Source organism: Microcaecilia unicolor, chromosome 1, assembly GCF_901765095.1.
Source record: "Microcaecilia unicolor chromosome 1, aMicUni1.1, whole genome shotgun sequence".
NCBI classification, from domain to species: Eukaryota; Metazoa; Chordata; class Amphibia; order Gymnophiona; family Siphonopidae; genus Microcaecilia; species Microcaecilia unicolor.
In genome coordinates this window covers 96,138,125-96,165,741 of record NC_044031.1, presented here as the reverse complement: position 1 = coordinate 96,165,741, position 27,617 = coordinate 96,138,125, and the positions used below count along the sequence as shown (strand labels likewise).

Genomic DNA, 27,617 nt, shown 5'->3' with positions numbered 1-27,617 from the left:
CGGGGCCCAGGTCCCCGTGGCCCCATACTGGCTACGCCACTGGCTCAGACAAACAATGTAATGTAAAGTCAAAGGAAAAGCTTTAATGGTAAAGAAGTTATTAAAGCAATACAGTCTGTTCCTGTTACAGACTCAGGTCCAATCTGGGCAACAACCACATTAACATTTATTTCCTTCTCTCTTAACAGTTCTATCTTGTTAGGCTTCTATAGCACAGTTCCAGGCCTGGCTCCAGCTAGGACACTCAGGACCTGGGTTTTCACAAACAAATAACGCCTCACGGTACTATGTAAGCCACATTGAGCCTGCAAATAGGTGGGAAAATGTGGGGTACAAATATAACAAACAAACAAATAAACAAACAAACAAACAAATAAATAAATAAACCTTTGCAGTCTTCTGTTTCTTCTCATGCAATTGCTGGGCATCTACTTCTTAACACTGAGTGCAAACCTCTGAGCTAGGGCTATTCCTCGCTTCCCTGGGACTCCCCCACAAGTACTACCACCCAGCCAACACATTGGGAGGATTCTTTCACTTGGAGCCTCCCTCCAAGAGATATCTGCACTTGAGATCTGTCTCCTGGAGACCTCTTGCTGTGCCCCCCCCCCCCCCCCGATCCACTCTGCTCCAGGCCACTTAACCACCTCCCGGCCTGAGCCCCACCCTTCTGACTGAGTCTCTGACCTGGAAGGTTAGCGCCACCTACCGTAAGGAGGCTAAACTGCAACCTCAGTGAGGGAGTATTCTTAGGGACACCTACCACTATATCATTCCCTTCCTCACACAAACATGCAAGAAGGCCCACCTCTTTCAAAGGGATTCATTTTGTTCATCTCTCTTTTGGATGAAATGCCATAATCTTGACTGCAGATCTGAGTTTAATGGGTGTGGCACTGAACATAAATTATTCCAAAAAGAAAATGTAATGCAAACAATACTTATCTTGATTAAACTAAGAGTAGAGCACCTGGGCTACATACCTCTACAGTCCTCAGCTGTTACATGACTGCCAATACTAATGTCATCGACTGCAATTCCCCCTTCATTTCCTTTTCCGATCTCTCCTTCCACGATCACCTGGGAAAACCAAATCATTTTCAGTAATAAAAGACAGCTTACAGCATTTACCAATCCTTGTTCAGTTCTTTAAATCTGCTAACTAAAATTTAGCTCCACCACAAAGTTGTTGCCTTGACAGAATATGGTTGCCTGTAAAGTCAAACTGCTTATTTGCCCGTTTTCACCCTTTGTAAGACAACACAGTATATTTTCAATGAAAACAAACACAAGGGTGGAAGGAAAAAATGTATCAAGACATTCCAATTTGCTGTAAACCGTGGTTTTTAATAAATCAAGTCCCAGACATGTAAACTTGTGGAAGATTTTTGGTTTTCTCTTTGGGATTTGGATTGACAGTATATTTTCATACACTTTCAAATTGCTTTGCATATTTACACAAGGGAATCAGAATGAAAATACTGTTGTGTGCAGTGTTGCATTTTTTCCCAAATGCTTTGAAATTCAAGACAAGGGTTAAGGAGACCAGTCAGCAACTGTGATGTAAACAGAATAAGAGCTGACATACAACTGTGAACTGGGAGTTGTGATAACATAACAACAAAAGAATAGCCATACTGGGTCAGACCAATGGTCCATCTAGACCAGTATCCTGTTTCCAACAGTGGCCAATTCAGGCCACAACTAAACCCAAATAGCAACATTCCATGCTACCAATCCCAGAGCAAGCAGAAGCTTCCCCATGTCTGTCTCAATAGCAGACTATGGACTTTTCCTCCAAGATCTTGTCCAAACCTTTATGCTAACCACTGTTACCACATCCTCCGGCAAAGAATTCCACAGCTTAACTATTTGTTGAGTGCTCTACTGGTAAAAGTCAGGATACATTTGAGAAGTGATTATATACACTGTTCTACTAGAGGGTCTAGTACCAAATTCTGTACACTACAGATCAAAGCACAGTATTCCAGTGCAGATGGTCCAGGCTGAAAGAAGCTATAAAAATGGCTACAGAACTTTATGCAAGGAGAGTAAACAAAAGCATGAGAAAAAGTAAAATGATATGGGTCTCCAAACAAGTGGCTGAGAAAATAAAGGCAAAAGAGTTGGTGTTCATGAAATACAGAAAAATTCAAGAAAAGGAACACAGAAAAGAATACCAAATGATATTGAAGGACGTGAAGAGAGAAATACGGCTGGCAAAGGCAAAAGCACAAGCGGAAGAACAAATGGCTAGAAATGTAAGGAGGGGTGACAAGATTTTCTTCAGGTATCTTTGTGAAAGGAGGAAGGCTAAAGATGGAATTGCCAGGCTGAAAGATGCTCTGAACTGCTATGTGTAGAGTGATGAGAAAAAAGCAAATGTGCTAAACAAATACTTCTAGGTTCAAGGAAGAAAATCCTGGAGAAGGACCATGATCAGCTGGCAAAGGTACTACTGTTCCATCTAAGCTAAGCAGGAGTCTCCCAACTGCATTTCTACCAATTGGGGGGGGGGGGGGGGGGGGGGTGTTTCAATATTGTTCTTTCACTTGCTAGGGGCAGGCAGGTTTTCTGGAGTTCTGCAGAACTTGTCTGTCCCTCACTATTGAAAATGTGATACTGAAACAGCACCCCCCCCCCCGGCAGGACAGTAGGCGGAGGACTCCCGCTCAGCTTAGAGGGAGCAGTGAAAGGTACATATGGAAATGGAGTAGATATTGCACCGTTCATGGAAGAAAGTTTTTATGAAAAACTTGAAAAAACGAAGGTTGATAAAGGTTCTGGCGGGTCCTCTTAGAGATTTGTTTAATACATTTTTGGAGATGGGAGAGGTTTTGTGAGATTGGAGAAAAGAGAATGTCAGTGGAAAAACAGTAACTGCATCACTTTCATTCATATTTATGTTTGAATTCTGCAGACCCACTCGCTTGATGATTTCACAAGCAGGGTACTTAAAGAGAATCTTTAGAATACACAAGAACACAAAACATTTCTCAGGTCTATCTTAGTAATAGTTTATGGACTTTACCTCCAGGAATTTGTCCAAACATTTGAGTTATGAAGATCAAATACTCAAAAAGATATAGTGGAATTAGAAAAGGTACAGAGCAGGGCAACCAAAATGATCAAATGGATGGAATGGCAGCTTGGAGAAGAGATGGCTGAGGGGAGATATGATAGAGGTCTTCAGAAACCTGAGTGGAGTAGAGTGGAATGAGTAAATGTGAATCGATAGTTTGCTCTTTCAAAAAATACAAAGCTACATGGTAATACTTTTAAAATAAATAAGAGAAAATATTTTTCACTCAACACATAGTTAAAACTCTTGAACTCATTGCCAGAGATGTAGTAAAAGCAGTTAGCATATCTGGGTTTAAAAAATGTTTGGACAAATTCCTGGAGGTAAAGTCCATAAACTATTACTAAGATAGACCTGAGAAATGTCACTGTTTATCCATAGAGTTAAATAGAAGCAGCAAACTGGACCAGATGGACCTTTGGTCTAACCCAGTATGGTAATTTTTATGTGTTATGTCTTGTCACTTTAAAACAAACATAAAAGGATTTAATACAAATTTGGTTTTCCCACCCATTATCAAACATAGACCCTTTGAAAAGTAAATTACTGTCACTGTCTCATCTGTCAAAATCCATTCCCTTTCCTGAGCTATAATAGCACAACCTGACAAATAAAGACCAAAATGACTCTATACTACTTAAATTTCTTTATTTATTAACCTGAGTCAGCATGTGTTGATGCAAAAATGAGTGTTAAATAATACAATCCTTATTATTCTCAATAGGATCTGTGAACTGTGCACATAAATCTAATTAACATGTGTTAATGTGCATTAAACTATATTAAAACATTAATGCTAGTTTACAAATGGAAAAGGCCTTTTTTTTGGCCAAAATTGGGCGTGCGACAAAATAAAAATTGGCGTGCGTCCATTTTGGGTCTGAGACCTTACTGCCACCCATTCACTTAGCAGTAAGGTCTCACACGTTAACTGGGCAGTAATTGTCAACGCTTGTACACTGCTTACTGCCCGGTTAGCGCCGCGTGTTTGAAAATAAAAAATATTTTTGGACGAGCGTAAAAAATGAAATTACCGCTTGGATGACACGATAGGTGTGCAGTAGTTCCAAATTGACATGCATCGTACACGCATAGGTGCCTATCCTGCTTATTTTCGAAGTAGATCGCCGGCCATCTTCCGACACAAATCGGGAGATGGCCAGCCATCTTCTGAACCCGGCCAAATCGGTATAATCGAAAGTCAATTTTGGCCGGCTCCAACAGCTTTCCGTCGCAGAGCCGGCCAAAGTTCAAGGGGGCGCGTCGGCAGGGTATGGAAAGCGGGACGGGGGCGTGGTTAAGACATGGCCGGCTTCGGCCGATAATGGAAAAAAGAAGGCTGGCTCAGACGAGCATTTGGCCGGCTTCACTTGGTCCATTTATTTTTACGACCAAGCCTCAAAAAAGTGCCCCACTTGACCAGATGACCACCAGAGGAAATCGGAGATCACCTGCCCTTACTTCCTCAGTGATCACCAAACCCTCCCACCCCCCCAAAAAAAATCAAAAACATTTTTTCCAGCCTCTATGCCAGCCTGAAATGTCATACCCAGCTCCCTGACAGCAGTTTGCAGGTCCCTGGAACAGTTTTTTGTGGGTGCAGTGCACTTCAGGCAGGTGGACCCAGGCCTATCCCCCCTACCTGTTACACTTGTGGTGGTAAATGGGAGCCCTCCAACCCCCCCCCAAACCCACTGTACCCACATGTAGGTGCCCCCCTTCATCCCTAAGGGCTATGGTAGTGGTGTTGGGGAGTGGGTGTTGGGGGGGATTTGGGGGGCTCAGCACACAAGATAAGGGAGGTATGCACCTGGGAGCTATTTTTGAAGTCCACTGCAGTGCACCCTAGGGTGCCTGGTTGGTGTCCTGGCATGTGAGGGGGACCAGTGCACTAGAAATGCTGGATCCTCCCACGACCAAATGCCTTGGATTTGGCCGGGTTTGAGATGGCCAGCGTTAGTTTCCATTATCGCTGAAAACCAATGCTGGCCATCTCTAAAGCCACCCAAATGTTGAGATTTGGCCGGCTCCGACCGTATTATCGAAACGAAAGATAGCTGGCTATCTTGTTTCGATAATACGGTCGGAGCCGGCCAAATCTAGATGGCTGGCGCCGTTCGATTATGCCTCTCTATGTGGCTTAGTAAAAGGGCCCCTGAAAGTGCTGTTTCCTCACTGACCTGTTGAAGGGAGCATAACTCATAAGAAGTTAGCAGGATTGGTAAATGCTGTGAGCTGTCTTTTATTGTATTGTGTTAGTCAAGTAAAAAGGTATCACCTACAACTATTTGAACTTTTGTTTCAATTTTGAATTTTTACCTTGTAATGTGTACACAACATTCTTTACAGAATAAACGCATGGCAGGACATCATAGCCATGTTAGGATTTTAACATGTTTCCATCGAAACAGTGGTTTTATAAGAAAGCCTCTTAACTTAGGAATTAATGATTGCAAACACAATCCAAATCCTCTCACCTGGTAATGTTTCAGAGACTTGTGAAGGAGAACACGACCTTCTTTCCAGCGGTTCTCCTGAGGTCCACTTGTCCACAAAACCTGATCATATTCCTCTGGTTTCTGATAACGCAGTTTCACCCTCAGTGTGCCAACATGGGGACCAGACATGTGGTACCAGAAAGTCATGCAGTGTGCAGAATTCTGAGAGGAAACCACGGGGCTCATCAGCCTTGCAGCTTTGCCTCTTTGCCTTTCATCAGCTTCAGAATAAATGAAATTGCCGTCACCTGTCAGAACAATAACACAGCATAAGAACAGTGACCAGCTTTCATGTCTAAGAAAAAAGACTTGAGCAAGTGAAATATGCTTGGAATAACTGTAGCCTAGATTCATCAATAGAAAGCTTCATTGATGCATATGATGTGAATTAGGACACACAATTTATAAATTGTCTGCTGCTAAGAATTTTTGCCCCTATTTGCCCTGAAATACTGTAGCGTTTACAGCATTCTACTGTATATTTGGCGTTGAATATCTAGGCTCAGCACTGATGATAAGAGGCAGCCTGGCTACCTACCTAAGTCTCAGTACCGGCCTCCATGAGTTCCAGCACTGTTGCTGAGAGGAAATAGAAAAAAGAAGAATGAGGGACACAGCAGGGCAGGATTAATCCTCTGGTGGGTCCTAGGCAAACAAACGCTTTGGGTTCCCATTGTAAAATAAATTTTAAAACTCCCAAAGATGGGTCCCATGTAGTTCTGAGGAAAACTGGCAGAGGAGAAAAAAGCAGCTAAGAAGTGCTGCCTGCCTGCCATCTGGGTAAATAGACAGTTCTGTGCTGGGTCTGGTCCTCTCCCCCTCCAAATCTTCTTTCTGTCAGTAGCTGACTTACCAGGATACAAATCTGCCTTACAATGCATTGAATCAGCACAACTGAGGGGGCTCCTCCAAAACATTTGGGCCCTAGGCAGGTGCTTGGTATGTCTTAATCCTGCTCTGTTGAAATAATACGTCAATAAACAGACTTACAACAAAAAAATAGAGGTGGGGAGGGGGTGGAGATATCAAGCTGATGGAAAATGTGCCTTGTTTTGTCTCAACATGTGCATTACAACATATGACTATAACCTTCTGACTGATCTGATTGGTCCAAACTAGAACATGTGAATAAAATTAAACATCTTCAGTGAGAGCTGTCAATAGAGTTCAAACAGGGCAATAGTCTGCTTTCCTGAGATTTGAAATTTCTGGTGCTAGGCAACAACATTCAAACTGAAGGGAGCAGTGACATAAGATGACATATTATTACAGGGGGGAAATTGGAGGAGCAGTTAAAAAGAGGGAAAATGAAGTGATATTAAAACAAATTCCTAAGTTGCCTATCCACATATGTAATTAAAGGGAAAGGGGATGGGATCTGATATACTGCCTTTGTATGGTTACAATCAAAGTGGCTTACATATTATATACAGGTACTTATTTTTGTACCTGGGACAATGGAGGGTTAAGTGACTTCCCCAGCGCCACTAGCAGCTGCACTGGGAATTGAACCAAATTCCCCAAGTTTCTCAGGCTGCTGCACTACTCTTCCACTCGTAAAGAAATAGTCTTCAAATTATTTGCCCCCTCAATGTTTAAATTTTTTTGAGATGTGTTTTAGCCTGTGGATTCCATGTTTGAGTAAGCTTGTGACTTATTATAATTTAAGAAATGTTTAGTTTCACTAGGTGGACAGATCGAGCAGCGTTAAATACAGGTATGACTTGTTCAAGGGAGAAAACTAAGTACATGTATTGAAACGGATGTGCATTGTTTGCACTACCTAACTCCATCCACAGAAACAACAGAGGCAAAACATATGGGTAGGTTTGAAAAATCAGCTGAAGGTAGGTGTGTACAAAAGTACTTGTATACTTTGCCACGTAAGTGAACATTGTACCCTTTATTGTCTAACATCAGTCATAAGATCTTCCAAAGTTTGTGATACTGACAAAAGTGCTAATTATGTCTTGGTCAAGATGTGATCCTTTAGGTGATTTTTCTTCAAGTATAGATGCTTGATCTGGTCTACAGAAGTAAATGAACACAACCCGAAGGTTTGGATTATCTACAGCTAGCTATTAGAGCAGAAATCTCATTTTAGGAAATGGCTTTGCATTCAGCTCTTAATTTGAGACATATTTTTCCCCTCTGAAATTCCTGGCAGCAATGCATGGATATTTTCTCTCCTCGTGATTATCATTATGACTGGAGGTCAGGCGCTCAGTCATCATTGGCTTAATTGGTGCTTCACTTCAACATGTCTTTTCGTTTGATGTCAATCTCAGGCTTACATGAGCTCTTAACCTCTTTTAACTGTCAGATCACACTGAGGCATTCCACTTTTTCTTGCCTCATTTGTTCCACTGTCATGGCTTTCACTCTACTTAATTACGTTTAGTTATTTTGATGTCATTTACATTTTTTGCAGTAGATTTGAAAGTCAAATCATTTAAAGTTTTCTAAAACTTTGGCTCTTGGAAGATGCAGTTTTAAATGCCTCCCGGTTGGTAGAGTCCAATTTCATCTAATTTTCTTGTCACTCCCTTTGAGAACTGGGCTATGCATGGATCTTAGAGACGAACACTGCACCACAGCCATATGAGCCATCCCTGACTGCAAATACTTTTTATCTCATGCCTTTGGCTTGCCATGACACTGGCAATACTTTAGAACTGAATAGTCAGACTTCACTTTTAAAGGTCCTCTGATGGGGAAAATAGCTAAACTTGTAGTCATGGATGACAAATCACTTGAATGATATGATTGGTTAGGAATAGTGGGATTGGGAGGGGTGTATTGCAGAGTTTTTTTTTCATACCAGCCTTTACACGAACACCTAAATTGCTGCTATTCCCCAATCAAAAATCTGGGATTCCACTCCCTCCCCATCCAGCATCTACCCTCTCTCTTTCCTCCTCTCTCACCCTGGTCAACATCTGCTCTTTCTCTTTCAAACTCACAACCCATCCATCACTTGCCCTCACTTTGTTCTCCTTTCCCTCATCCAGTATCTGCCCTCACTGCCCCTCACCTAGGAGGGCCTCAGGCCTACTTGCAGAAATAAAGAAAAACTGGCGGAGGACCTCTGTGAGGATGCACTCACCCAAAGCCCTGTGGACTGGGGTCTCTCCTTCTTCAGTTCAGGCTTTTTATATAACTTTATTAGCAGAAGAGGCCTATGCAAAGTAGGCACCTTGATCCGCTGCTCAAGCATTTGGTTTTGCTTGTTTAGCTGGTGGCTAGCTACATTAGTCATGACCAACCTTAGGAATTATAGCGACAGAAGAGCCATAGTGTTGAAAAGCCCTTGGAGTTAACAGCTACTGGAAAAAAGCAGACGTGGTGCTGAGATACAGGATCCCAGAGGAGAGCCGCGGTGCTGAAGAGGAACTATAGCAGCCCAACTGCTGATGTCAGAGGCAGAAGAGAGGCAGTTGCAACTGATATGGCAACAGCTGCTAAGATGAAGACTGCTGTGGGAGAATCACAAGCAACAGCTGTGGCAGCAGCGGTGAAGGTTGTACAATGAGTGTCCAGCACATGACCTCTGAGCTGCTTGGTGGATACCCCACTCAAAGCCCTGCTAGTTTTCCCCCTCTACTTTGGCTCAGGCTTTCCATTCCCTGCAGTGCTGCCTTCAACTGCATCGTGGGTGTGGCTGTTAGAACATCTGCCAAGTTCATTAATGACCCTCCTGCTGCCCCACTAATTTTCTGGCCGTGGCCATGTGGCCAACTGAAGCGATCCACTGGGGCATGCATGCCCAAACGCCCAACAAGGCAATCCACCCTGGTGAGGGGGGTGGGCGATATAATGATTACAATGTTTTTGAAGAAAAGTAGACTGGTGGGTGTCTGATTCAGATAGCTCCAGTTGATATAAGCATGCCTAACTACGAAACATTGCACAGACCTATCTTAGAGTTCCATATCCAAATGATGTCCAGCTCTTTTTGAGAATTAGCCAGACAAATCTTTGAGGTTTAAATCACCCTGACCCTTGCCTTCCAACTGAGCTGGTAAATTTTATCTGGGGAAAATCACTGCCTGCATCAAAAGAAGCAGCAAATCAAAAGAAAAAAAGCAGATCAAAAAAGATAAAAAAATAGAACAGGAGGGTAACAGAAGAAGTGGTTTATTACAAGTTATCCGACGTGGCCACGTTTCGCCCTCAGGCTGCATCAGGGGTAAAAAAACTAATAGGGGTAAAAAGCAAAGTGAACCCCTAAAAGTAGTCATACAACCACCTTACATAAGTGCTTCCCAAGCTTACTCAGCAAACTTCACAATGCTATGTTGACTGGCAGCTCTTTTTGAGAATTAGCCAGACAAATCTTTGAGGTTTAAATCACCCTGACCCTTGCCTTCCAACTGAGCTGGTAAATTTTATCTGGGGAAAAGAAGCAGAGCAGGGGGCAATCTTGAGGTGGACTTAAACTACAGCCGGTCAAAGCTGTTGCTCAGCACTGTCTGGCTAAAGTTTCAGAGGTAAATCTGATGGGATAAATAGCTGTCCTGGAAACATTCAGTGGCAGATTTAGTTAAATAACCTTATCTGGATATGTTAAATGGTCCCGCTGAATATCTGGATAACTTTATCACCTGCTGGCTCCTTGAATATTAGGCTCATTAAGTTTTCACTTGCAGAGGGTACCAACAAAACATACATCAAGGTGAAATATTTCTTCACGCAACGTATAATTAAACTCTGGAATTCATGTTAAAAGCAGGTAGCTTAGCAAGGTTTAAAAAAGTTTGGGATAATTTCCAAAAAGAAAAGTCGGCTGGTTTCATGTGCAGAAAACGGATTTAGCTAAAAGACTGGGCCCTAGTTCTTTTTATGTGTTATTTGTGGCTGATTTCCTTGTTTTATTTTCACCACATTTTCCACAGAGCAAGATAAATAGCCCAAAGTTTTGGGATAAGCTTCAGTATTAATATTTCAACTCAGAAATGGCCAAACCGTAGGTACCAGTAGGAAAATCATTTAGTACAGAAAAAAAACAGGCAATATTCCACCGGCTGTGGCGTTTAAAAACCCCCCATGTATATTCAGTGCTACTATATGTGTAGTCAGTGGCACTGAATATCCATATACACTGCTGGTTGCCACCAGAAAGGACAATTCTATAACCCTTCGTGTGTGTAAATTTACAGAATTCTAGCGCTTTTGCGAATAAGGGTACACATGTGCATAAGTAATGAAGGGTGCCTAAGCGCTATTTTGTAAGCGTGCAAGTAAGTGGCATAGCGTGTACATGCAAAAAGGGTGTACACATTGGTGGAGATGCAACGCCACTTACACATGTAACTTACAGAATTCATGCAAGATCTATGGCAGTTATAACTGCAGGCAGGTACATATAGGGCTAGATTCTGTATATGGCACCAAAAAATCAGCGCCGATATAATTTTGTGCTAAGTGCTATTCTCTAAATAGCATTCACAGTTGGGCGCCATTTATAGATAAGTGTATGGCGCCAGGATCCACTCCCAGTTTTAGGCGCAAGGATTTACACCAAGTAAAACCTGATGCAAATTGTCATGCCTAAATTACGCATGGATCCTCCTATAAAACAGTGCATAAATTCCAGGAACATCCCCGATCCGCTCATGCACCTCCCATGGCTGTGGCCCCTTTTCAGATCCACATGTAAAATTTACGCGCGGATCCCACCACCTAAAATTGTGCATGTACATTTTAATTGATGCCAATTAGCACCCAATTATAGGCGCTAATTGGTTTGTTATTCAATTAAATTGCGTGCAGAAATTGGGTGCATGCCCAAATTTACGTGTGCAATTTTTAGTGCCGTATATAGAACTAGGCTGATAATGTGCATTACTATATGGATAGAGGCATAATATCCACTGTTATCCATAGAGTTAGGTGGAACGCCCACACTCTACCCTCACACTCTGGGGCAATCTGTAAGAATGTTTTGTGGCACTGTCTGTAGAGTGCTGCTGAAAAGTCACGCGTGGGAGTTTATACGTTTAGCAGCACCAGACTATTAGGTTGAAAATGTCTCTAGTGACAAAATAGCAAGTGCTCATGTTTACCTGTGTGATCCTGAACAGGTCCTGGTTTACTGGTCAGCACGGCCCACTTCAAATCCGCACTGGTGTCATGTACCCAATGGCAGATTGTCTTGTGAGATCCCCAGCCAAAGTCACAGTTGAAACTAAGATCTGGCAGATCTTCGGTTTCAGGAGAGATGTAAGGGGGGGGGGGGGGGGGGGGGAAGAGAGAGAGAGGTCATATTAACATGTGTCTGTTTCCAATTCTTTTCTAATTTTCTAAACTAATCTTGCAAAATGAGCTAAGAAACAGCTAGGTATCAAATACTGTGGGCCCTGTTTACTAAGCTGCGCTGTAGGCATGCAAGTTTTTAGCGTGCGCTGAAAACTGGCATGGAATATAATGGGTGTCTCTGTTGTTAGTGCGCACTAATTTTTAGCGTGCTCTAAAAAGTTTGTGCGCCTACAGCACAGCATAGTAAACAGGGCCTTTGTTAAAAATGATAATCACTTCTCAGACAGAAAATACAGTTGACACGTGGCCATTTCATTTTTCATAAAACAGCTATCATATCCTCCCATATCTCTCTGCTATGTGTGTGTTCCACCATTCCTTCTGTACATTCAGTGTTCTCAACCCATCTGACAGTCAGAAGGAAACTTGGCAAATATTCATAACCACATGTTCTGACGATCAAAATCAAGAGCTGGCTATGTCGCTAGCTGCAGCAGAAGTAATGGGCCTTGCAAAATCTTTCATGAACTCCGTGACTGAGAAATTTAAGTCAGTTTAATAAATCCTCATACTGCAAACATGTGAGCACCTGAACTGCAGGTTCGGATTAAATCCAAGCAACACAAAGAAAGTAATGAGAGAAACTTCAAGTGGAAGGCATTCAATTTCCTCAGAACCGGACTTTGAAGTCTATGCTAAAGGTCTCTGCCACTCTTCAGCTGGACCACAAGATGGCAGTGTTGACAAGGAAAACACTAAAAATTAAGGCGTCTTGCCAATTCCACTCAGCCCAGGTTTCAAAACAAGCTTCATGCAAAACAAGGGAAGCCTGGTATTACGTGGTTTATTATGGTCAGGATGAGATCACATCTTGTTTTCAGTTGTTCTTCCTCTGCCGCAATCTTTTACAGAAACTAATTTATTGAAACTTAGACGTTTGATTATCACTAGGAGTAAAAACTAGCAGACAAAACTCAACCCTCTACCACAAGAAACTACAGTGCAAAGTTGCAGAAGTAGAAACAGAAATGTACTCCTCTGCTGTGCAAAATACAAAGAAACCAGAGATGTACATTTCCTGAAAGCAAAAGAAAAATATCTACAGCTTCCCACAAAAGAATGAGAAAGAAAAACTAAGTACAGCAAAGAGAAAAACAGGAGAAACAGAAGCTATAGCGGCATAATAGGTTGTATCATCTCCCCAATTCAGAAATATAATCTGAACAGGGACAGGACAGAGCGGCTCCAGAATCTGGGAACTGTCCTTGTTGTTGTCCTTTCCGCACCCCATAATCTTGTTTTACTATTGTTATAACTTTTACATAAGGGCCCACTGCTCCAAAAGACTTATTGGGTGAATATTCAGTTGGCGGAGGTGAGCATTTTGCTGACTAGTACCGGCGTTATTCCCGAATATTCAATGCCGGGCCATGTCCAAGCTTTGGCATTGAATATCCAGTTTATGTGGCGCCGGCTAACACACGGCTGATTAAGCTGATATTCAGAACTGAAGCGGCCATGGGTTGACGCATTAAGATAGGACTGTGTTTTACGCAATTCCATTTATGCAGTTACCCTGGCTGGTTAAGTGCTGACAGGGCTGCCGAGAGCCAGAGCCGGAGCCGGCACAAGGCCGCCCCCAGGCCCCCCACCCGAGGTCGCCGCCCACCCGAGATCGCCGGGCCCCGCACACTCAAGGTCGCCGTCCACCTGAGATCGCCGGGCCCCCCCGCCGCCCACCCACCCGAGGTCGCTGGGCCCCCTCCACCCGTTATCGGGCCGGGCCCTTGGAACTAACCTTAAGCCTCCTTTCACTTCGCAGCAAGCAGCGGCAGGGCAGACCCCTCCTCCTTCCTTTCGTGCCCCGCCCTCGCAAACGTTACGTCAGGCGAGGGCGGGACATGGAAGGAAGGAGTGGCCTGACCTGCTGCTGCTTGCTGCGAAGTGAAAGAAGGATTAAGGTTAGTTCTGGGAGTGACGGAGGGCGGGCCAGGCGGCGACAGAGGGCGGGCCAGGTGTCGCCGGGCCCCCCTGGAGGCCCGGGCCCCGGGACTTTTGCCCCCCCTGCCCCCCCTCTCGGCGGCCCTGAGTGCTGACTCCGCCCCTGGGACACCCCCAAAATAGCCGGCTTTCACTTAGGTGCTAACCGTTAATTTCCAGTGGCACTAACTGGTTACGTGCTGCTGAAAATTAGCGGATAGCCCCGTACAAGAGGTTTAACTGGTCAGTGGCCATTTCTGGCTGGTTAAATAGTTTTGAATATCAACCAGTATATATTTACTGGAGTCGGTAAACATATAAGTCTGCTGCTGATTTTCAATGGCACTGTGAGGGCAATTCTATGGGGCCAATATTTAGGCCACGGGAGTTAGCCTGGCTAACTCCCGCAGTCGACAGTGATGCTGAATATTCAATGCTGGGCGTTTTCCAGTGAACGGCATTGAATATCTGGTTTATTCTTGTCTGCTATGAACATAGCCGGCCAAGTCAATATTCAGTGCTGGCCGGCTAAGTTCATAGCAGCCAAAGATAGACCTGGTATTGATGTGGTCAGATTTAGCCACCAAACTTAGCCGGTGATGCGCTGAACTTTGGCAGATAGCCTGTTATATCGTACGATATAACCAGCTATCTGCTAAGCACTAAGCGGGGATATTCAATGGGAGACAGCTGGCTACCTTTCGCTGAATATCAACAGATAGTCAAGTGTCATTTAATCAGCCAGGTGCTGTTACTGGCTGGTTAAATGGTTTGGAATACTGACCAGTATAGCCAGGTGCTTGGCTAAAGAATACAGTATAGGCACCTATTTGCTTTTATAGAATACTAACCTAACCAGTTATTATGTGTTTAACATGTAGGCACGAGCACTAAACACCAGCCATACAGCTCGTGCTGCAGATATACACATAATTCACAGTGTTCTATAAGTTAGATGCGTAAGTCTGGATTCTGCTCAGCCTCTGCCAATGTGTACATCCCCCTTGGAAATATCCACTATGTAAATTAACCTAGTAGTCACAGAATAGTGCTTAGGTGGCATTTTGGCAGTTACATGTGTAAGTGCACATACATAGATGGAAATGTTATTCTTCTAAACATTTACACACATAATTCGAATTTATGCATGCATCTTTTTAGGTGTATTCTACAAAAAGGTGCACATAAATTCTAGTGTGCAGATCTGAAAAGGGGACATGACTATAGGAGAGGCATGGGCGGAACAGGGGAGTTCCAAAAATATATATATGTTATTATAGAATTAGCAGAATCTGCGCCTAATTTATGCGTGGGGATTTACACCAGGTTTTTGTTAGGAGGAAAGAAGGTGGGCTTGCAGGAAAGAAAAGCTACATGAGTACCCAGAGAGAGAGAGAGAGAGAGAGAGAGAGAGAGAGAGAGAGAGAGATAGGTAGGTAGGTAGGTAGAGGAGCAAGGAGCAGGCACCTTGATGCAATTAATGCGTTAAATTTTTTTATGTAAGTTGAAATTTTAACGCGTTAATCACGTTAAAAACATGTAAAATGTGCAGATCTAATATAAATGGTTGAATTTGTAATACTACACCACTGAAGGGAGCCAATTAAGGAGCTGAACTCTGAAGTACAGTCTTTTGGTATTGTGAGATAGCTTTAAACTTGTGAGATGTAACCACTATTCCTCCAAACATCTGACCACTCGAGGTCCACATGAGCAGTTACCTTGCAGTTTGAATGACTCAAAGCATATATAAATGAAGATCAGTTGGAGGAATTGAAACAAATCTCTGCAAACCTACATGTAATGTAACAAGCAGAAGAAAAAATGGCTAAAGATGTAAAGAGAGGTGACAAGACCTTTTTTAGATATATTGGAGAAAGAAGACAAGATAGGAATGGAATTACAAGACTGAAAGGTAATGAGAATGGCTATGTGGAAAGTGATGAGGATAAAGTGAATGTGCTAAACAATTACTTCTCTTCTGTGTTTATGGAGGAAAATCCTAGAAAGGGCCATGGTTGGCTGCCGAGGGAATATCTGGGAATGGAGTGGATATTGCGCCATTTATGGAAGAAAAACTTTATAAACAGCTTGAGAATCTGAAGATGGACAAAGCTATGGGGATGGATGGGATACATCCCAGGACACTGAGGGAGCTCAGAGAAGTCCTGGCGGGACCTCTTAAAGATTTATTTAATGGATCTTTAGAGAGACGGGAGAGGTTCTGCGAGATTGGAGATGAGTGGATGTGGTCCCTCTTCACAAAAGTGGAGACAGGAAGGAAGTGGTAAACTACAGACCAGTAAATCTCACATCAGTGGTAGGAAAAAAAAATATTGGAGTCGCTGCTGAAAGAAAGGATAGTTAACTTTCTAGAAGCCAATGGGTTACAGGATCCGAGGCAACATGGCTTTACCAAAGGAAAATCCTGCCAAACGAATCTTATTGACTTCTTTGACTGGGTGACCAAAGAACTGGATGAAGGACATGTGCTAGATGTAATCTACTTGGATTTCAGCAAAGCCTTTGAACGGTCCTCCACAGAAGACTCGTAAATAAGCTGAGAGGGCTGAACTTAGGACCAAAAGTGGTGAACTGGATAGAAAACTGGTTGACCAACGAGTGGCAGAGGGTGGTGGTGGTAAATGGAATCCACTTGGAGGAAAGGAAGGTGAGCAGTGGAGTTCCTCAGGGGTCGGTGCTGGGGCTGATTCTGTTTAATTTATTTGTGAGGGATATTGCTGAAGGGTTGGAAGGAAAGGTTTGCCTTTTTGTGGATGACACGAAGATAGCCAATAGAGTGGATATCCTGGAGGGAATAGAAATAATGAGAAGGGAGATCCAAAAGTTAGAAGAATGGTCGAGGGTCTGGCAGTTAAAATTTAATCTATAAAATGAACTGTGGGCTCTATACTATAATACCGATGTATTCATCAAATACTGCTATCTTGTCACTGGACGACTAGAATTAGGACCCAGACAGCAACCCTATCACGGTGACTGCGGAGCGGGAGGCCCAATCCTACTCCAGGAAAGTCGGTGTCTCAGTACCTGCCTGGCTGCCGTTCTCTTGATGGCCGTCTTTCTCCCTGAATGGGGAAATCAAAACTGTTTTTGCTCACAGCTTTTTTAGTAGTAAGTGGGATTTGAAGCGGCCACCTCTGCATTACAAGACCAGTGCTGTAACCACTTGGCCACAGCTCCACTTACTTGGATGTCCCTCCCTTTTGATTATGCCCCTCCCAGGTCTCTCTCAGCCACTCTCAGCCACTCACAGACAGCTAAACGCGCTGTGATTGATTGAGAGAGACCTGAAGGGGTATAATCAAAAGGGAGGGACATCCAAGTAAGTGGAGCTGTGGCCAAGTAGTAACAGTACTGGTCTTATAATGCAGAGGTGGCCACTTCAAATCCCACTGTTACTACTAAAAAAGCTGTGAGCAAAAACAGTCATAACATAACTGATCAGCAAGATCCTTTTTTTTTTACAAGCTGGCCGACTGGCTTCCCCTCCTAGGGAAGGAAATTCGCGTGCAAATGAGCAGCTCATTTGCATGCGATTTCCTTCATGCATGCCCTTCCCTTACCGGTTCGCTAAGGGATCGGTAAGGGAAGGACTCTTCCGTGCAGTTTAGTGCACCTAGCTTTAAATCTGCTCCAGGGACCTGCATACTGCTGTCATGGAGCTGGCTGGCATAGAGGCTGGCAAATAAAATGTTTTAAAGTTTTTTTTTTGGGTGGGAGGGGGTTGTTTACCACTGGGGGAGTATGGGGAGGATATCCCCGATTCCTTCTGGTGGTCATCTGGTCAGTTTGGGCACCTTTTTGAGACTTGGTCGTGAAAATAAATAGACCAAGTAAAACCGGCCAAATGCTCGTCATCGCTGGTTTTCTTTTTTCCATTATCAGCTGAAGCCGGCCATCTCGTAAGCACGCCCACATCCCGCCTTTGCTACCCTGCTGACACGCCCCCTTGAAGTTTGGCCGCCTCCGCGATGGAATGCCGGCGAGTGTGTCCAAAAATCGGCTTTCGATTATACCGATTTGGCTGGTTTTAGGAGATGGCCGGCCATCTCCCCATTTGTGTCGGAAGATGGCCGGCGATCTCTTTTTAAAATAAGCCTGATAGTACAGGTTTGACAGATGAATGCACATAAAGACGGAGTGTGGGCAGGACTCACACTTGTGTAATGTATAGAATACTATAAGTTATATTCAAATCTCTGGCATTTACACCAGCTGTATGGCTGGCCTCAGTACTCATCCCTAACTGCACATGAGCGTATATACCCGATTATGCTAGTTTACTATAAATGAAAGTAGGTGCCTTTATACAATAGGTACCACATAGACACCCTTGGGAACCTAAATATAGGCGTACTGTCATAGGATTACCCTCATAATATCCAACGTTTGACCAAATGCTGACATGTCAGTTTAGAATCTAAAACTTGTCCACTTCCATTTATTTATTATTATTCTCTGCATCCAAAATATTTTTCTCCCCTTGCATGTCTAATTGAGAAAAATAAAGACTGCAATCATGTGGCTTATAGAAGGCAATACCCAGATAACTGTGCAATCAAACAAAGTCTCAAATCATTTACATTTTCAAGATCTCACCTAAACTTTAATATGCAATATAGTTAACATTCTGTTTACGTCTGCTGTGCTGAGCTGGTGGTTGGGAGGCGGGGATAGTGCTGGGCAGACTTATATGGTCTGTGCCAGAGCCGGTGGTGGGAGGCGGGGCTGGTGGTTGGGAGGCGGGGATAGTGTTGGGCAGACTTATATGGTCTGTGCCAGAGCCTGTGGTGGGAGGCGGGACTGGTGGTTGGGAGGCGGGGCTAGTGCTGGGCAGACTTGTATGGTCTGTGCCCTGAAAATGACAGTTACAAATCAAGGTAAGATATACACAAAAAGTAGCACATATGAGTTTGTCTTGTTGGGCAGACTGGATGGACCGTGCAGGTCTTTTTCTGCCGTCATCTAGTATGTTACTATGTTTTAGTTAAGTAAAGATAAAATCAAGGTGTTACTGAAAGCACATTGAAGGAAAATAGCACTGTTTCTCCCTGGTGATGGAAAGAAACCACATCCTTAGCAGCCATGCACCCATTTTTACAAAGAAACTAACCATTATCAGTCAATTGCGGTTATATAGCATGTCGCACTTCAGTGTAAGCCCCCTGGAATGGCAATACTTTACTGTACATTCTGGCTTTCATGTAAAATACTGCTAATTCACAGGATTACAGTGAATTAATGACATCACTAGGAGCTCACCAAATGGCTAGTGGACCAAAACATTGGAAAAGAGAAGTCTATTTCATTTGGATTATAGCTTTGCTGACATCTCTTTTGCACTACATCATTTCATCTGTGCGTTCAGGATATCCATAATGAATAGGCATGAGTCTAATTTACGTATTCTGGGTCTGATATTAAAAAAAAGACTTATAAAGTCAGTGCCAACCCCAACTGCATATTTCTTTTTTTTCTTAATTCTTTCCATATCCATTCAATGTGGTGTGGCAAGATTGCGGTGGACCACTGGCTGGCCAAAAAGATACAAGGAGAGGGATGAAATTCAGTCTGAATAACTTAATTGTATGAGTTAGGGCAATGAAATGGCAGGGCTAACTCAAACGGATACGTGATGATGCCAGTGGCGTTCCTAGCCAGGATGGCACCCAGGGCGGGTCGCCGATGCGCCCCCCCCCCCGGGTGCAGCGCCCCCCCCCCTGCAAAATGACACCTCCTCCCCGGCGAAATGACACCCCCCCGGGTGCACGCCACTGGGGGGGGGGTGCCACGGCGCGCACCTGTCAGCTCTGAAAAGTTCGCTAACTTCGCTGCAGCTCCCTCTGCCCCGGAACAGGAAGTAACCTGTTCCGGGGCATAGGGAGCTGCAGCAAACGAGCGAAGATAGCGAACTCAGAGCCAGGCGCGCGCCGTGGCACCCCCCAGTGGCGTGCACCCGGGGCAGACCGCCCCCACCGCCCCCCCCCTTGGTACGCCACTGGATGATGCTGTATACTCAGTAGTGCTACTTGTGCACTTGGGGCCAGGTTCAGTGAATAGCACTCAAAGTTAGGCGCCATTAAAATCTGTGCTAAGCACCAGCTCTGTAAAGGTTACTTTGGGCTATGCAACCTTTACAAAACAGCACTTAGATCAGATTCCTACGCCCAATTTTGGGTGTGAGGACTTACATCTGCCAAAATCTGGTGTAAATCCTTGCAATGAGTTCCAGAGCTTGACTATTCTTTGAATGAAAAAAGATTTCCTCCTATTTGTTTTAAAGTACTGATTAGTTTGTGCATGGATCTGGGATAAATGGAAGTGAACACGTTTTAGATTGTAAGTTGACAGATATCAGCACTTGGTCAAAAGTTAGATATTATGGGGGCAATTCTATAACAGTGTGGCTGGAATCTTGGGGATAGAGCCAGTGAATATACTCAAAATAAGGCATTGCCACCAGTGCTTTGCTATATCCAGCAACTGGTACTGATGAAACTTGGGGCCATCAAGTCTCCAGTACAAGCAAATTGATCTCATGGAGGTTCAATGTGAATGTCTTGAAAATCCGACTGGCTATGGAGGCCCCAGGCCACTTTAGGCAGTCCTGTTGTACAACACAAATCATCAACAATTCCCGTGTACCACACCAAAGTGTGAATGTGTCATAGAAAAGAATGGGTGCTGCTAAAAAATTTTTTGCATCACCTATCCAGTTAGAGAGCCTAGCACTTCATCATGCGTCAGGCCATCTGCACTGAGACTAAGGATTGATGTCATCCTTCCATGTTGCTTTTCAATCTTTCATAATCACATCATTGACAGTTTGACATAGCCATGACACTGCAGAACTCAGAAACTTCAGAAGCTCTTGAGACAACTTTATAGATTAAGAAACGGGGATTGGCTGCCTGTGACACCACCATGCTTTTCCTATGCCTCTTTCCTCACATTTACGATAGCGGTTTGTAGCTCGGTTTTGGAAATGCTTATTAACAACTTTACTGTACAAGTGCCAGCATCGTGGTAAAGAAAACAGACACCCAGAGAAGGCCCTAGTTCGGAGGAGCTATCAAGGAGACAATAAATCAGATTGTGACTGTGCCGTGTGGAGGTCTGTAAACACAGTTTAATGTATGCCCATTTCTGTGATGTGGTTTTACAGCACAGGCTTGGATTAGGGCAGGCTAGACTTAGCATTGTCACTACTTAGCATTTACTTGTACAGAAATTAATTCATTTATTGTCCACAGGGAATTTGCTGTTGGATAAAAAGCAGAAAACATTGGGCTTTTTTTTTTCCTTCGGAGCAAAAAGAACAGATGCTTCTGTAGCAAAAGTGACTCAGTATGATGAAAAGAAGCCAGGTGCTCTGCAGTTGATTAGCTAGCCTTAACAATCCAGCATTGATCTTTTCACAGTGAAAAAAAAAATGGGACTCAGTCGTACCTGGTTGGACTGTGCTCTCCATCACAGTTGTTTTTTCTATACTCAGAACAGTAGTTCCACCTAAAAGAGAAGGCAATAAGGATGTCATACACAGAGCAGTAAACAAAAGCAAAACAACACAAGGTTCTTTGAAAACTATGGAAGCAGGTTGCAGTTAAGATTGCTTTCATTGCCTTCTTCAGCTGGTGGAGCCTGGGAACCCTGCCGACCTTGGCTGCCTTCACCATTACTATATAAGAAAAAACCCATTTTCCTCTGAGACTGGATTCAGCTATAGGCAGAAAAAAATGAGCTCCACTGGCCACATGAAGTCCACTGGTACAAATTTAGGACCCCTGGCATAAGAGACTTGAAGTGATTACCTAAGGTCCATACATAAAGAACTGAAGGGGGGGGGGGGGGGGTTGTTTTAGCCCTGGTTTGACTACATTTGGTGTTGTGCACTGAAAATTCAGAGAAGTGACTTGATCTAGTTCCAGAGAAATAATGCCTATTGTAAAATCTAATAGTTGCTTTGATAAATGGTCTGTTTTTTATTCACAGTAAGGTTTTAAGTTCTTCCCCTTCCTTACACAGATAGCCCTTCTGTTAATCTTCTTAAGTAATTTATTGTTTCATGCAGCAGAGCATATCAGCACTACCTCATTCTAACTCATCATGTTTCAACCCTGGAGTCTGGGTATAACCAGGCAAATCCGAGACATGTTTTATCTGAGTCCTCCTACAGAGATAAAAAGTTCATTTTGCAGCTCTTATCCTCCCAGCTAGTTCAATAATAAACTCCTAACTTATTTCCCCAGGAGATGTATGTGTGTGAGTAACTGCATTGCCATGTATGGATATGGACTTGTCCTCTATTTATATTAGAACCTAAGAAACCAGGTTTTAATGATGATGTATGAACTATTTTTCTGTATCCCTTACACTTTCTCTTCTTTCTCACGGGTCTCACTTTGAAGAACCCAATCAGATAGGTAGGGGCCTATTTTCTAAAAGATATGCTGGTCAATATTCAAAACAATTTAACTGGCCAGAAACGGCCGCTGACTGGTTAAATCTCTTGTCTGGGGATATCCTCTGATTTTCAGTGGCAACTGGTTATTGCCACTGAAAATGAGTAGTTAGCGTGTAAGTGAAAAACAGCTATTTTGGGGGTGCTCAGGGGAGAACAGAATCAGCACTTGGCCAGATAAACACTGATATTCAGAACTTAACCGGTCAAGGTAACTGCATAAATGAGACTGTGTAAAACACAATACTACCTTTATGCGGCAACCCATAGGCGCTTAAGTTCGGAATATCATCTTAACCAGCTCTGTGTTAGCCGGCACTGCATAAACTGGATATTCAATGCTGAAGCCTGGACATGGCCTGGCATTGAGTATCTGGGAACAATTCTGGCGACAGTCAGCAAAATGCTCATCGCCACCAACTGAATATTTACCCGTTAAGGTTTTGCCAAAATTGTGCAGCAATTGCAAAATCTCTGCTTTAACTGTTTTGGGAGATGTCTGTTCTGTTAATACATGGTAACAAAATATTCTCAGCCTTAACTGTATGGCAGATATCATGATGCAGTTACTTACCCCACTTGAGGTGGCGCTAACTGCTCCATGTTATCTGCTGTGTTAACAGTTAATACAGAGGCACATTTACTAGTTCCCACCCTTCCATTCCTTCTTCCAGGTTTGTGTGTGTGGTAATTCCTGATTAAAACAGCTGTCAAGGCACTGCATTCACTATTGGCTTGGGTCCATGCTGCCAGTGTGTGATAATTTGAACATTAACCCCTGGATTCTATATAGCACAACCTAAGTTGAGCGTGCACATCCAGTTGTATTCTGGATTTGCACATGCAACTTAATTGTGTAATACCCCATATGGATTGGATACTACTAGAGTGATAGATTTTTCCAGAGCCCTGGGGGGTGGGGAGGGAGGTCCCAGTCAGAGGGCTGAAGTGGTAGGATGTTCCTGGGTGGGAGGAAGCCTAGCCCAAGGGGAGTAGTTTTGAAATAAAATGCAGAGAAATAGTGCCCTGGTACTGAAGAGTGACAGGGGGAGGAGTTTGGAAGGAGATAAAGCTCAAGCTATGCCCTTTAGAGGGGTCTTTGGTTGCCTGACGGTCCCCTGCCAAGCGAACAGGAGGAGAAAAGGGGAATCCTAAGTGAGGAGTGTGAGCACTGGCTGTAAAGCAGGGTTGCGGCTCATGAAAGTGGCAACCAGGATACTTTGGGGCTCATTTTCAAAGCACTTAGACTTATAAAGTTCCATAGGTTACTATCAGGCTTATTTTTGAAAGAGAAGGACGCCCATCTTTCGACACAAATCGCAAGATGGGCGTCCTTCTCACAGGGTCGCCCAAATCGTTATAATGGAAAGCCAATTTTGGGCGCCCCCAACTGCTTTCCGTCACGGGGATGACCAAAGTTCCCAGCGGCGTGTTGGAGGTGTACCGAAGGCAGGATTGGGCATGCCTAACATATGGGTGTCCTCAACCCATAATAGAAAAAAAGGGTGTCCCTGACGAACACTTGGTCTGCTTTACCTGGTCCTTTTTTTCTTACGACCAAGCCACAAAAAGTTGCCCAAACTGACCAGATGACCACCGGAGGGAATTGGGGATGACCTCCCCTTACTCCTCCAGTGGTCAATAACCCTCTCTCACCCTAAATTTTTTTTTAAATATTTTTTGCCAGCCTCTATGCCAGCATCAAATGTCATACCCAGCTCCATGACAGCACTATGCAGGTGTCCCGTCCCGGGCTCTTACCTGGCGGCCCGCAGTGGGGGGCGAGGACCAGCGGAGGCCGCGGGATCCGGGGCGGCGAGGAGGAGCCGCCGACAGGGCCGGCGCTGCCGCGGGCCGCTCCGAGGCTGGCGATCCGCGGGAGCAAGCGCCGGCCTCGGAGAAGGAGATACGCCGGCCAAGATGGTGTCGTCGTCGTCCTCCTCCTCCTCGTTGGAGCAGACCAGCGAACCAGCACCGCCTACTCGCGCCGGATTGGCGCATCGCCCAGGAGACCCCGCCCGCCGGGCAGGTGGGCCAATCCAGGCCTCCTCTGCCTGCCTGAGCCAGGGGGATTGGCTCCAGCTGTTGGAAGGGGAAGGACGGGCGGGGGATTTAAACAACGAAACGGAAGAAGCCGACACAGTGGATCCCGGAGTGTTGCCACCTCCAGAGACTGTGTTCCTCTTCAGCTAGCCGTCCTGCTAGCCACCTCCACAGCCTGTGTTCCTCTTCAGCTAGCCGTCCTGCTAGCCACCTCCAGAGACTGTGTTCCTCTTGCTAGCCGTCCTGCTAGCCTTTTCTTCAGTGTTGTGCCTTCCGCTAGCCGTCCTGCTAGCCCCCTTCAGCGACTGTGACTTCTGCTAGCCGTCCTGCTAGCCCTCCTGCGGAGACAGTGTCTCTTGCTAGCCGTCCTACTAGCCCTCATTCAGAGACTGTGACTTTTGCTAGCCGTCCGGCTAGCCCCCTTCCATAGACTGTGCTACGTGCTGGCCGCCCTTGCCAGCTATCCTCCAGTGACTGTTCCCTCTCGGAGTGCTAGCCGTCTCTGCTAGTCCTCCCTTAAAGACTGCGTTCTGACTACCAGCCAGGTCAGCCGTCACCCCGCGGTTCCAGCAGTCCTGCTGGCCGCCTGCAGCTGAGGGCTCAACCCTCGGTGAACGGCGGTCGCCGCGGGTGAAGATTCGGGGTGCTCGGCTGTCCTCTGGGGCCTTGCGGGGCCTTAGGGAACCTGAGGGCTCACCAACAGAAACAGAACAGGACAGCAGGTCCCTGGAGCAGTTTTAGTGGGTGCAGTGCACTTCAGGCAGGCGGACCCAGGGCCATCCCCTCCCACCTGTTACACTTGTGGTGATAAATGTGAGCCCTTCAAAACCTACCAGAAACCCACTATACCCACATGTAGGTTCTCCCTTCACCCATAAGGGCTATGTACAGTGGTGTACAGTTGTGGGGAGTGGGTTTTGGTGGGGGGGGGGGGGCTCAGTACACAAGGTAAGGGAGCTATGTAGCTGGAAGCTTTTTCTGAAGTCCACTGCAGTGCCCCCTGGGGTGCCCGGTTGGTGTCCTGGCAAGTCAGGGGGACCAGTGCACTATGAATGCTGGCTCTTCCCATGACCAAAGGGCTTGCATTTGGTAGTTTCTGAGATGGGTGTCCTTAGTTTCTATTATCACGTAAAATCAGAAACAACCAAATCTAAGGATGACCATCTCTATGGACGACCTAAATGTCAAGATTTGGGCGTCCCTGATCGTATTATTGAAACAAAAGATGGACGTCCAGGACAACCTCAGGAAAACTTGGGCACCCCTTTCGATTATGGCCCTTCACGTAACTTTGTAAGTCTAAGTGCTTTGAAAATATGCCTGTGTCTGTGCTCAGGGGGGGGAGAGGGGGGGGGAAGGGGGGCAGAAGAGCGATCCAGCCTGGGAGCAGGGGATTGGAGCTAGGGAGAGCTCAGTCACAGGACCACAGTAGATCTAGAGGGGGGTCACCGCTGGACAAGGGTCAGACTAGAGGAGGGTCCGAGCCTGCAGAGATCAAATTTGTGCTAAGAGGAGGAGAAACAGCCACTGGGAATAGCACTGCCTTTCAGCATAGGCATGGACAGGTGAATTGTATATATGTACATATTTGGTGCACAAGAGGTATCCCTGTAAATATACCTGAGAGGAGAAGTGGTATAGGAATTCCCCTGAGGAACACCAGAAGGATTGGATTTAAGTTGGAGTTTATATGCTGTTTGGACTGCTTAATAAAGGTCTGAAGTACTGCCTGTTGCAGAGTTAGAAGAAATAAACAGTTTGAGGTTGCATATGCTATAGTGTATCTTTGAGCACGAGGGTGCAAGTGCCTCCCAAACCCCTGGATCGCTATTCCAGACCATAGACCCACTCCGAAGCTCGACTGTAGACAAACTGGAATGGATGAGTGAGGTGAGAGTGACCCTGAATGTGAAACTGAACTGAGGTCTGTTTTGTGGCCCGGGGCTGGAGCTAGCACACGGATGAGACCCAGGTTACAATTAGTTAACAAGCCAATCAGTGTCGATAATTGCCACTTAACAAGCAATTATTGACACTAAATGGCATTAATTAGAAATTACACACAGAACTGTCTAAACGTATTCTATAAAGTGATGCACATAAATTCTAACTCGCATAGTTGAAAAGGGGGTGTGGTCATAGGAATGGAATGGGAGGGTTGTGGACATTTCTAAAATCTATGCATGTGGTTACACAATACACTCAGTACACATGCAATTTAGGTGCCGGCATTTACATGAGTTTTACTTGGCATAACTGCCCGTGACTAAATTTAGTAGTATGGACAGGCACATGGAAATTTAGGCTTACTCTACAAAGTAGTCCTAAATTTAGGTATACTTTATAGAACACTAGTAAAAAAGGCCCGTTTCCGAAACAAATGAAACGGGCGCTAGCATGTAGTTTTTTTTTTTTCTCCTGTAGTTTTTCCTTTGAAGAGAAAAGCACTGTATGAAGCGGCGCTGTCTTTTCCCGGGGTGATTGAGGTCGGGGAATCCTTGAGGTGGGTTAGGGGTTGCCTTATGCCGGGGATGTTTTTTGTTGGTTGGCGGGAGAGCAGCACTGTCTGGGGCCGTCGGTTTTAACGGTATTTTTGGTCCTTGTGGCAAGCAGCGGCGTCTTGTTTTGGGTGGTGTGGTTTGCGGAAGGGAGAGTATGCCACTCTTTCGGTTCGTTATAGGGCAACAGCGTAGGAACGATGCAGGAGGAATGCAGGACGAATGCGCAGCGGGAAGCAGCGCGGTGTGTGCATCCTCGAGGTGGGTGACGGGTTTTTTGAGGCGGGGGATGGTTGGATGGTTTTGCACGTCCTGGGTTGCTTGGTTCGTGAGAAGGTGAAGGGGGGAGGTGTTCCAGTTATGTGCACGTGCGTGATAATGTTTTTTTTTTTCTTTGTTGCCTCCGGTTTTGTATATTGAAGGAGTTAGCGGTTTTGTATATTCAAGCAGTTTGCCAGCCAGTCTCTACCGAATCCTAGGCTGGGTCAGTCTGTGATGCAGGCTAGGTCGGGTTTAATTTTTGCAGGTGGCGGCGCACGTTGCAGATGGCGAGGGGCACGCTGTACTCCTGTTTCCCCGGGTCCAACAACAATATTTGTGTACATACCCCGTGCTGGGATATTCTCTGTTTCCAGTGGCGTTCATTTGTCTGCTCTCTGTGCTGCTCAGACAATGAGGCATTCTACAGCTGAATGCTCCTCCCTTCTTCTGTTTTTTTTTCTTCTGATAGGTGAGTTCTATGTCGCATTCCGTTGCCTGGTAACAGTTCTGCT

General features: G+C 44.9%; 1 protein-coding gene across 1 annotated transcript in view; it reads right to left on the bottom strand.

Annotated features, from left to right (window-relative positions):
* The window catches only part of NRP1 (neuropilin 1), a 323,789-nt gene that overhangs the window by 13,394 nt on the left and 282,778 nt on the right, over positions 1-27,617 (bottom strand). Inside the window, exons 13-16 of the mRNA XM_030199076.1 lie at positions 21,292-21,351; positions 11,646-11,783; positions 5,560-5,828; positions 984-1,080 (exon numbers count right to left, since the gene is read on the bottom strand). Coding sequence (XP_030054936.1) covers positions 984-1,080; positions 5,560-5,828; positions 11,646-11,783; positions 21,292-21,351 — 564 coding nt within the window. The remainder of the gene's footprint in view (positions 1-983; positions 1,081-5,559; positions 5,829-11,645; positions 11,784-21,291; positions 21,352-27,617) is intronic.